The sequence below is a fragment of the Tyto alba genome, unplaced genomic scaffold, assembly GCF_018691265.1.
Source record: "Tyto alba isolate M040663 unplaced genomic scaffold, T.alba_DEE_v4.0 Super-Scaffold_40, whole genome shotgun sequence".
Classification (NCBI taxonomy): Eukaryota; Metazoa; Chordata; class Aves; order Strigiformes; family Tytonidae; genus Tyto; species Tyto alba.
In genome coordinates this window covers 21363744-21376169 of record NW_024881316.1, presented here as the reverse complement: position 1 = coordinate 21376169, position 12426 = coordinate 21363744, and the positions used below count along the sequence as shown (strand labels likewise).

The 12426-nt window shown below is 35.6% G+C and overlaps 1 protein-coding gene across 1 annotated transcript in view; it reads right to left on the bottom strand.

Moving 5' to 3' along the window:
• The window catches only part of EYS (eyes shut homolog), a 1055438-nt gene that overhangs the window by 540847 nt on the left and 502165 nt on the right, over positions 1–12426 (bottom strand). The window contains exons 25-27 of the mRNA XM_033002767.2: positions 8430–8526; positions 7292–7399; positions 6508–6653 (exon numbers count right to left, since the gene is read on the bottom strand). Coding sequence (XP_032858658.1) covers positions 6508–6653; positions 7292–7399; positions 8430–8526 — 351 coding nt within the window. The remainder of the gene's footprint in view (positions 1–6507; positions 6654–7291; positions 7400–8429; positions 8527–12426) is intronic.

Sequence of the window (12426 nt, the reverse complement as noted above, 5' to 3'; positions counted from 1 at the left end):
TACGGTTTATACTTGAATATAAAATCAATTTTTCATGAACATGAAAAATATTTCACTTGAGGCATGTCTGAATCATCTGGATTATACTTTGACATAAGGTTGTTCAGAGAGTAAGATTTATAAAGAAGTGATTAACACCTCAATCATGAAAATGACCTTCAGGGTAAGTGATCATAATACATTATGTTTAATTACTTATATCTTTTAAGTTGTTATATTCCACAGATGAAGAGAAAGTAATACTAGTGTTTCAATTAGGAGGTTTTTTAATATCAAACTCAGTGGAATATACATATATATATATTTTCTTTTTTTCTTTACATAATTGTGCACATTCAGAATGTAACATCACATAGATTTGTGATAATGAAGATATACTTATAATCCTTGATTATATTTCCTGATTTTGCTTTTAATTTTAAATTGCTGATTATGTTCTGTTTAATTTATATTTCCACAGTCATAAGAGTTCTACTTGTATGTACTGTATCTTTAGATAAAACAAAAGTTTAGTAACCTATCGAGCCAAAATTAAATCTGACATAGCCTTCATTTCTCCTTTGATTTCCTTAGGTTATGAGCAAATTTCCTGTATTTATAACAATATTTATGAAATCAAAGGATTCTGGAATCCTATAGAGATAAACAGCCCCCTTCTTACTCAGAAGATCTATCCTCTATGTACATTGTCTTATATTTACTACATTGCAAAGTATAATGTTTAGAGTTGCTTGTTTCTTTACAACATTTGCAGTACAAATTCAACAGTTCATGTTATAACCAGTAACTTTTATCACTCTAGCCAATGAATGCCTGAACATTTATTCAAAACACGTTTTAGATCCAGTGACTCAGGATGAATATTTCAGTTTTATGTTGTTATATCTAACACTCAGGTGCCACCAATGGACAAAAAAATAAGAAGTAACAACTGTGGTCTTGAGTAAAGATACATTCTACTTAGAACTTTCATCCACTGATGTTTTTTTTTCACAGTTAGTTCTATAAACCAGGCCAGACTTTTCTCATGTAAAGACTGGAGGTATGAAACAAGAATGATCAGACTGGGGAATTAAAGAGTTCACAGAATTTTGTAGCTAACTGGTTACCTAGAGATTTTATGCTATGCTACCGTTAAGTTTTTTCATGGTACCTAAGCATTAAGCACCAAAAATAGTTTTCCAGGCCTGCATCTTTCAACATGAAGGTTTAATGCTATTTCAAATAAATCAATACTTTTTGCAATGGAGTGTAAAACTGGGAAAAACTAATGATGTTTCTTTGTTCTTGGAAGTGAGTGGTCAAACTAATGTAAGGAGACAGTTTGTACCTTTAGTATGCCGAAGCCATAGATCTGAAGGAACAATACGTCTGTTTACAAAGATCCTTTTGGACAACAGCGATGATGTATACTGTATATATACAGTTGTTAAAGAGCAAATACAAATAAAAGAACAGCAGCAGCTGATAGAGCTGGAATAATCTGATCTTGTGTTATCAAGAGTACCTAGTGGAACTGAGCAATATTGTTTCATGAAGTAACAGTGGCCAGCCAAAGCAACAAAAAAATCAAGAGGGGCTAAACTGGGGGTGAAAAGTTCATGTCACAGGGTCATCTTCATCTTTGATGTGGCCTTGCTAGCCAGGGTGACTGAGGACAACCAAACATACCCAGAAGACCACTGCAGAAAAGAGGATTCAGTCATCTTTAGAAGATATTTTGCCAAAAAGAAAACCAAACCAAAAATCAAAGGAAAGGAATTGTGTACTTTTGAAAAGGATTAGTTGATTATTTGATATCACCCTTTTGTTACTGTAAGGAACTGAAAGAATTAATGCCTCAAACATTCATTGACACAGAAAGCCTCAAACACAAGCTGTGGCCTTTGTGATTAGTCTAAGGAATGCTGCTCAAGGAAGCAGTGTATTGAAGGATGTATGGCTTCAATCCCTTGTGGGTGTGCTGCCAAACTCCTTAGATAAGCCTCAAAGTGAGGAAATGTGGACTGAGTGAAACCATATCTTCAAGTTAAAGGATTGATCAGAGAGATAAATAAATAGCAACAGATGGACCCAAGGAAAAACTGAGGAAAAAATAAGGGGCAGCGGGGGGAAGGCAAGCACAACCACCAACTGAATTGGACAAAGGGGTTGTTGCATCCCATTCCCCCTCAATGCATGTGCTCCACCTTTTCCTCATCTCTCATGGAAATGAGTTAATGGGATACCTGTCTCTCTTTGTCTATTATGCTAATCAACTGATAAAGATGAACTTAAAAGGTGACAGAAAACTTTGCTGTGTGTGTACCCACCACCCAATATTACTGGTCCTGAGACAACACTGGAACCTGGGATGGTGAACCATACTCTTTTCCTCTCCTTTCCTTTCCTTTTCTTTTCTTTCTTTTATTTTTTATAGATTTATCAATAAGAGACCACATTGCTTACTATTCTTTTCCAAGTTTATGTTGTTTCTACTGCAAGTAAAGCATTTTAACATGTGATTTGGTGTCATTTCACCTTATTTTAACCCAGGAGGATCACAGAAACTTTACAACTCCCTGGGATCCCAGTCTGGGTCCTAACAGTTACTTTTCTCCTCTTTATAATATACCACTGCTTTATTAAGTCACTTTATTTTTCATTTTGAGCCAGGGAAAACACAGTTTCTTGAATGCTCATATCACTTATTTTCTGAAGTATCTGGGGTGAGCAATTTATCCAAGGTTTATTAGTGATATCTAGAGTTTAAGATGACCATTGTTGCAGCCAATTACATTCTGACAGAAAGGATACATCTGTGTATTTGTCATCTGAACTGTGATCACTTCTTATAAGAGTCTACCTGAGCTGCAAAACAGTAGATTTTTATCTTAGCAATGTTGAGAAAAAGTTACAGCTTAATAGTTAAGAAATTATTTTAATGTATTTTTGTTGAACAGCTATTTAAAATGAAATAAAATTATGAACAATGTAAAATAATTTCAAACTAAAATGAATTTATGGAAAACTTAAAATTTTAAGAGACACATTAGCTGCAAAAATTTTACAGCTTACAGAACATAGATCAATGTCTAAGACTGCCTTCTCGAAGACATTAAATTACATGATGACCAGAAAAAACATTCAAAATGTCTGATGAAAGTTAATACTTTAAAAAAAGATATTTTATAAATTAATGAATATAGTACCATAATTTGGCCTAACACATTTAATATCTTGTAATTTATTTTGTTTCCATTCAAATTTATAAATCTATAGTGTTTGTTGTTATGTATCTTTAAAGGTGCATTGCCTTGTCCGTGACAAAACAAAAAGGTGTTCCTAAATTTATGAAATTACGGAATATGAAAGCGGAAACACACCTATTTTTCAGAGTTAAGTACATTACTTCTGTCATATTATTATAAAGATAATACCTTAAATACTAATGCTTTGTAGTATTTTCTTTCATTATTTATAATTCCAAAGGTGTATTATAATTCCAAAGGGGTGGTGGGGGGGAACACTGCGGCCCATGGGAGGAATTCAAGTCAGAGAAAGTTTGTGGAGGACTGTCTCCTGTGAGAGGGGGACCACGATGGAGCAGGAGGAACAAGTTTTGGACACTCCCCTCACCGAACATGAAGGAAGTGGCAGCGCTGACTGCACCCCCCATTCCCTGCCCCTGCGCCACTTGGGGAGGAGGTAGAGATATCGGGAGCAGAGCTGAGCCCGGGAAGAAGGGAGGGGTGGGGGGAAGGTGTTCTCAAGATGTGGCAATGCTTCTCACTGTCCTACTCTGTTATGTGTTGTTAGTGTCTGTAATAAATGTATGTTCTTTTTTTTCTTCCCCTAATGAGTCTGCCTTTTGCTTGTGATCATAAAAGGGGAATTTTTCCCCATCCCAGTCCTATCTTGAACCCCAAGCCTGGCTCTCTGTCCCTTCTCATTGCCGGAGGGGAAGGGAGAGAGAGCTGCTGCATTGTGGTTGACTGCCAATCAGGCCTAAACCACGACACTTAGTACTCTCAAAAAGTATAATTACCTTTTCTGTAGTTGTCCTGGTTGGGGCTGGCCTAGAGTTCCCGTTGGTTTGGCAGCGGGAGGAGTGCTGCAGCACACTGAGACCCCAGAAGCTCCCCAGGTCCCAGTGCCCTCACCTGTGTGCAGGGGGAGCACAGCTGGAGGGTTGGGCCGGGATTGGCTGATATTCCATGTCATGTGACATTATGCTCACCATATAAAGGCAGGAGAGGGCTGGGAAAGGCTGCCACTTCTGGGAGTGTGGCTGTGGTGGCTTTGTGTTTGGGATTGCTGGCTGGGAGCAGGTGGGGGTCGGTCGGTGGGTGGTGAGCAGCTGTATTGTACATTACCTACTGATATTGCTGTCAGTGTATTATTCTGTTACTATTATTAAACTGTTTTTATCTCAACCTGCCAGTCTCCCTTTGCCCCTCTGATTCCCTCCCCATTCCCAAGTGGGGGGAGGGTGGGTGAGCGGCTGTGTGGCATTTAGCTGCTGAGCAGGCTCAAACCACAACAGTAGTGTAGGTAACATAAAACAAAACAAAACAAAAAAAGTGTTAAATATGAACAATAAGCTGTTAGCTATTTGAAATGTAATTGATAGAAAAAGTTTTCAAAACCTCAAACCGTCAGAGAACTAATTTACAATTCTACATGTTTTCTATGGAAACGTACGTTTGACACAAGATCTTTTTGTTTCATAACCCAGAAAAAACATCTTGCTCTGAGAAGACCTTGCTTTGAAATCAAATTACTTTCACTCACTTCTGGGCCTGATAACACTGTAACTTTGTTTCAAAGCCTTAGATCAGCTGCTATACCAAACACTTTGTATTGTATGAATTATTCCTTCAGACTTAATCTAACAGGTACACTGCATAGTGGATGTCCAAACAATGTCACTTTAAGGGGGGAAAATTCACAAGTTATAATTAAGTGATGGGCAATCTATCACTAATTTTTGAGTAATGTTATACTGTTTGATAGACACCTGGATATCACACCACCCTTGTTAGTCAATAACTGACATTAAATAGTAAACAATTGTTCTTGAAAATATACTAAAAGAATTTGTACCAGTAAATAACTACTTGTAATAAGAAACAGCTACTAGAGCTGATTTAAAAGACCTCACACAAAACCCCCAACAAAATCCAATATCCTGTCCTTGGTTAAATGTGTTAGGGAAAAGAACTCGAGTCAAACTATTTAGTCAATAATGAAGAATCATGAAAGGAAAGCAAACCTGCAGATTGCTTGTTCTTTTTCAAATCAGAGTCTCATAAGCCCTTCAGGTACAGGTGTCTTGTCATTTGTGAATATAACCAGGAATTCTTACAGAAATATATACATGAAGGTAAAGACAACTGTTTTAACATCTATTAGTTAAAATTATAAATCTGCAGCATCACTCCCTAATAAGCTGAAGTTTCTGTGGTACCCAAATAGTACTATTCATAATAAAGCCCTTCTGAAGAAAATATTGAGGGGGAAAAAACAAAACAAAACAAAAAACCAAAGCCTTTAAAGATTTAGGCAAGAGAATTATACAGATTTTTTGAATTTTTGTAGAAATGTCAAGGATAACTATGAAGAACACTGAACAAGTGGTATGTGGACTAAGGTTTGTGGTGAATGGAAGAATAATATACCGCTATATAGATATTCCCCAAACTGTACTTGTTCTTTGTTCTGTGGAGAAATTACATTCTTTTCAGTTCATTGGATGCAAATTACATCCTTTCTAATCTTATGAATTATGTGGTATTCATCACAGGCTGGAATGGGTGGGAAAAAAAATTTTGTGCAAAAAGAATGCAGAAGTGTTACAACTTGAGGCAGGCAGCTATAAACATTTCTGCAGTCATACGACCCCATGTGTTTTCAAGTTGCTTATGCTGGATGTATCAAAACGTTAACTATGAACTACTTGTTCTGCATCATGTAAAGCATTTTAATAAATGTCCACAACATTTTAGAGAAACTTTACTACACCTCTACCCATAAATATTTTGTCATTATTTCTGTAAATATCTAAAGATAAATACTAAAGGCAACAGTGTCAGTCCAACAGGTCAGCAAAGTCAAAGTGTTACTATGGTTCTGTGCAAATTCAAATGACAAGGTAGCATTTTATTATTTTTATAAAACTTACTCTGTATGTATGGTAACACTTTTTTTCCTGACTGAATTTAGAAAACATTGATTTTCTTTGCACTGTACAGTCTCTATTTTAATGTATTTCAGCTGAATGTACTTCAGCTGAATGTATGGGTGACTAAAGAAGCCATAAATCAAGCCTTAATGTAAATAACATCTTGAGCTACTTAGCAAGTATTGGACCAAAGTTCTATTTGAATTAATATTGACTTCTCCTCCAATAAGGAGATGATCCTGTGTACTCTTCCTTGATTTACTTGAGGCCATTGCTATAAAATTAAAAACATATAAGCCCTGGTTTTAATAGCCTTCTCTTCTGTGGTAGAGAGTGGACAGTACCTGTGAACCCAGGGAGACAGAAACACTGATAGCCTCCAAGCTTGTTGATGCACCTTCCTCCATGCAAGCAAGGCAAAGTTTCACACTCATTTACATCCATCTCACACAGAGACCCATAGTATCCAGGTGCACAACTACAGGTGAATCTTCAAGAAAGGGAAAATCAAGTAAGTCAACAGAAGTAAACAACATGTTCTGTTCCAATATTCTGAAGCTGTATGTCTGTCCTAATGTCAAGCTGGTGTTCATAATCATCATCCATATTAAAATAATTAACAGACTTTCCTCATTTCAATGTTTCTGAAGCAAGCAGAGCAATTTACTCTTTTTAAATTTGTAGAAAAATTGTGCACAACAATTTTAGCTGAAGGGATAAGGAAAGACTTAAGGACTAATGTCCTTTTGAGACAAGTCTCTGAGTAACTGTAGAGTGTTGTGGAACAAACACAATATACAGATTTTTCTCTTGCTTACATTTTTAGCAAATATTTACATTACAAAAGGTCATTGGTGGAAGCTGAAAAGAGAAATGTAGCAATCTAACTGAAGATCAGTTTTCTTATATTTTATTCTTATTCCAAGTTAAAAAAAAAAAAAGACAGTTTACCTTCTGTTTTCCTCTCAGGTCACATAAGCAGCAAACAGCTGAGTTAATAGCATTTCCCTACCTCATTTTAACACAGAATCCTTGTTATATGCTGAACGTCTCATCCAAACCTCAAGACAGCAAGCAGACTACACATAAGGAAATCAGGGAATTGTTTTTCATTTAGCAATAACTAACCTGTTTACAAGATCCAGGCAAGTTCCATTGTTTTTACAGGGTCTTGACAAGCATTCATTAATCTCCACTTCACATAGTGTCCCAGTAAAGCCATGTTGGCAGGAGCATCTAGCAAAAAGAGTATCACTATTACTTTTTAGTTTAATATAAAAAGATTCCAGAAAAATGTGGCAGATTTTGAGGGGTGAAAATTAGTTGGCTCCAGAATTATGTCTGTTTTTTTCTGATCATTACAAAGTGCTGTAGTTTAACAAGCTTCAAAAATTCAGTGACTGCAGCCCAGGAAATAGAATTTTTGCCATTATTTGTTGAAGGCCACAGGCTTTGTGCTGACTCCACTGTGCAAGGGCTCAGAACTTGCTTTGGTTTGATCTGTTTTTCACTTGTTTTGACATCTGCCCTGGAGCCAACTGTCTGCTGCCTCTCATACTTTAGCTTAAACTCTGGGAATAGCACCAATGGTGAGGGTGTAATATACTGGGATAATCATGGTATTACAAACAATAGCTTTTAGTGTCTTTGTGGGCTGGGAAAGCTTCTAAACAGTGCAAAAGAAGTAAATTGTGATAAAGAAACATACTAAAATAACTCCAAACAGGCCTGAGACTGAGGATGAGAAAATCCCCACCGTAAACACCACACTTCTCCTGGCAAAGAATTCCAGATGCTAGTGACTTGCAGTAACACTGACAGTTCTTGAGGAAGATTGAAATCACTGATCACAGGACCCAGACAGGCATTGTGAGGGTAATCATAACAACAGAGACAAGAGCTAGATAATTGCAAGATTTAATTATAATTACATTGTTCATAAAGCTGTTTTCGATTAATTTCAACTTAGACTATTAGTGTTGCTGTAACTGGACTAATAACAACTGTTATATTTTGATTAGATTACTGAGATTTTAGTTAGCCCTACAACAGATTCTTGGGTTCACATTTACAGTGTACATGTATGTCTTTTTGCCCACAAGAAGATTTAGAGTGTAATGTAACAGTGTCAAATGCATCACAAAATATATATCTTACAACACTGAAGGACAGCAAGCATAATACAGGTGAAGTACCAAAAGAATAGCTTGATGATAAACATCCCTGCGTCATATTGAATATTTGTCATTCAAATAATTTTTCTCACCTGTAATGGTTAACTCCATCCACACAGAGACCTTCATTCTGGCATGCATGGGAGATGCACTCATCACTGTTAACTTCACAGTAAGTACCCTCAAATCCTGAAACACAGATGATATTATCTGTGAATGAGTGAATTCTATCACATAATGTGAATATAAGAGCCACAGATCCTCTTGGAAGTTTGGCTGTCTGAGCTCAGGACCAACTTAGGCAATGCAAGTGGCAGGCCTGAGAAACCCCAGCTGTCCTTGAAGCTGTTCAAGAAACATCTGAGAGAAGCAACATCTGTGACTACCCCTTCCCTTGCAAAGTGTCTAAGCTGAGGCTCTTTGCCCTCTGTATGGGACTAACCTGTGTTGCAGCCATGGGTGTGCCTAGCCATGTATCCGTTTACATGTGTGCTGACTTTGACCATCAGACTAGCTCCTGACTTGGACCTGCCCCCACCCCTGTAGCCTTGACTAACGATCTCACATACTATGTTGATCCTGGACACCATCACTGGCCCTACCCTGATTGCCTCATTTGGATACTGTCAGACAGGACCCTTGACAATGAGGTCTCTGCCCTCACAGCCTTGATAAAACTGGCTTACCGTCACTTCTGGAGTAGCCAGCCCTCACTACTCTATAAGATCAGGGGCAGCAAGTGGGTGCAATCAGAAAAGAACTTTCTCCAATTATTTTTGTTCCTTAGCTTCAACGAGTTCATTTCCAGAGAGTAGAATAAGTCTCAAGATACTTTAATGAGCCAGAAAGAACAGATTTGCATGGAGCACCTGGCTAAGTATACTTGGGAAACATAACCCATTATAAAGGACTGAAAAGGTTTCTTGGAGAACATGGGATGATATAAACTAAAAGCTAATTCCATAAGTAATATATTACAGAGTACAATGGAAGTTAGAAAGACTACATTTATTCAAAGCAGTTAATAGATGATAAAACACATTAAATTGGTTTTAATATTTAAATGAAGAAAAAATGGGATCAAGATCTTATCTGCACAGTACTTTACTTGCATAATACATTACATTTACCTGTGTAAATGTCCCAGAATATGTGATAAAGAGAAATAAGGGATTTTTAGTGATATAAAACCACTACTTTTCTTCTTAGAACATACTACATCTTACAACGTTCACATAAATAAATGTTCTATTAAAGACACAGTTGTGTTAAAATTATATATATTGGATAAACTATAGCTATTTAGCCGAATTTCACACAAATTGAACGTTTCAATTGCTATAGTAACAAAACCATTACAATGAACAAACAATTTACACTGTAGTGACAATGTTACACACCCCCTGATAGCCAACTGACTAAACAGCATTTATGGTGTTCACCACAGTGCTTTTGAACATAATTTAGATACCAAAGTTAAATTAAAACAACTATAAAAACAGTCACTGAACTTCAGTCTATTATAAGTATGATGAAGGATTTACTGGATTCTCCATTAAGACAACGCGTAAAAAATGTTATCAGTACTTTTTAGATACTGAAATAAGGATAGTAAATGACTTTTATTGTTTTATTTTATATTTGTGGTTTTCAAAGTACTTCATGAAAGTGGGGAAATCATGAAACGTAAAGAATAGTATAGTTTATTTTCATCTAGAGAAAATAATTACTGGAAAAATTAAATGGCTAGGTCAGAGTTGTAGGGAAACCTGTAGAGAGAAATCTCTGCTGGCATTCCACTGAGTAATATAAACATCAGTCCACAGCAAAGTAGTTGGTATTTTCTTCTTACTAGGATTTTTTCTGTTCAACAACTTGGCTAGACCTGACTGAAATAAGTCCTGAATATTTGCTGAAGGTTTATCAGCAGTGTCTGCTACAAAGCTGGAAAATAAAGCCTGGAATGTATGTCAAACTAACCCTTCAATTATGGTCTCTTATACTCTTATGATGTTATTCTGTTTTTCAGAAATATCTTGAGTGTGAAGTAATACCCTCTTTTATTTCCTATTTTTATAGGGTTTTTGTGAAACATCATACAAGAATTTAATAATAAGGGAAAAAGTTCTCTGTCGCAGTGTACTGTTTTGAAGTAGCTTCCTCAGCACAGGCAACCTTGTTATATTCTGAATGGCTTAGTTTATTATTTGCAAATGGGCCAGAAACAGATTGAACAATGCAAATATTTTTCTAATCTGTAGTGTCTGTAATAAGTATGTTAATACTACAGCTCCAGCCTTCATCTATATGTGCTTGGCATTTGATTAAGGAAAAAAGAAAGGTAAAAGGACAATAATTAACTCTGGTTTGATTAAGAAATTGGAGGTCATAGTGAATGTGAAAGACCAGTTGTAGCCAACTTCCCGATCTGTGACTTCTCATTTATTTGCAATGTTTGACATCTCTGAATCTGTTTTGTTACAGAGTAGAAGGTTGTTTCAATGGGCAGGGGAAATAGGGCTTCACTGAAAAATAGTACACTGAAAGAGAAAGTAAACCTATGTAATATTATAGATACTTTTTAGTTTTATAAGGTAATCAGAAAAGGGTGTGAAGCTAACAAAGTAAAACTTAAAAAAATACTAATAGACATATGGAATAGCTTCTTATTCTTTTGTGATACTATGTAATATTCGAGCAAACATCTTTAAAACCAAAATGAAATACAGTTGTCAGATTAAAATACATAAGAAGGAAAATGGAAGGCATTCATCACTGTGCTTCTGCCTGTTGTCCTCACTTGGTTATGGATGTTTTATAGTCTTTTTGAAGTAAATAGTACCAAAGTAAATACATAAAGCACCATTAGACACATTTTTGATTACAGTAGTACACATTTTTCCAGCCCACAGCAAAATATAGCTACCTTGAAAAGGCATAAAATAAGTAAACATACAGCAGGCATGCTGCTTTATTATTCCTACAGGTGGGGAAAAACACCATTTTCATCACAAAATTTTGCCCACTATTTATTACATTATGAAATAAGCAATCCATGTGTTCAATTTACTATTAATAATGTATTTTTTTTTGACGGACACATTATTAAAAAAAAAATCAATCTTTTTTTCTTAATGACACATACTGTTAAAAATTACACAATTTAGATCATTTTTTTTGATCCACAATGAAAACTTTTGAACTCATGCAGCAACTTTTTTCTGATGACTTTTGAACCTTTCTAGCAGTTTTTACAGACTAGTAAAAACCCCTGCTTTCAAATAAACTGTTAACCAGAAACACTCAAACCTGCCTAAAACTACTTGAAAAAATATTAGTAGTTATTAAAATTTGTCTCATTCATAATTTCTGCATGTCTGTGCTGTAGCTTATTTACAATTTATGAAGCTTGTACAAAGGATGTTTCAATAATAGCATACGTTATTAAGCCAATTTTAATTCACTTCTGATATACGTTCTGAGTAAATTATGAAAATAAACAAATGTAACACTGTGCAAATCACTTGTACAAACAGGAGAGTCAAACCTCAAAATGTATACTGCAATGTTAGGATTAAAATATTTGTAAAGTGTTTATTTTATGAATGTACTTGGACAAGCACTAATTGTACTACTTTCAGATCCAAAAGAATACGTAAAATACTTGTAAGTGGAACTGGTTTAAGGAAATAATTACCTTGTTGGTTTATTTACATAGTGCTTGTTGAAGCTATGAGACACCTCATGGGTCTAATCTGCAGGACTCACATCATTTTATTATTGTATTTTAGATTATAGTCAAGCACATTTTAGATTATTTTTTATAAGCTACAACTGCTACAACACATAGCTGTGATCTTCTGGGACAGTTAAACTAAAATTAATGTATGCCTGCAATTTTTACAGTAATGTAGACATGTTTCTAAATTATTTAATGTGTTGCAAGAGGAAAGAAACCAAAGTCAATGGAGGGAAACTGACTTAAAATGTTTAATGTCATCTGTACTACTGAAACAAGTATTTTCAATTGCAAATAAATTTGCCGTATGTAAAAAACCATTAACTTAATGCAGCCTACAAAATTAGTTT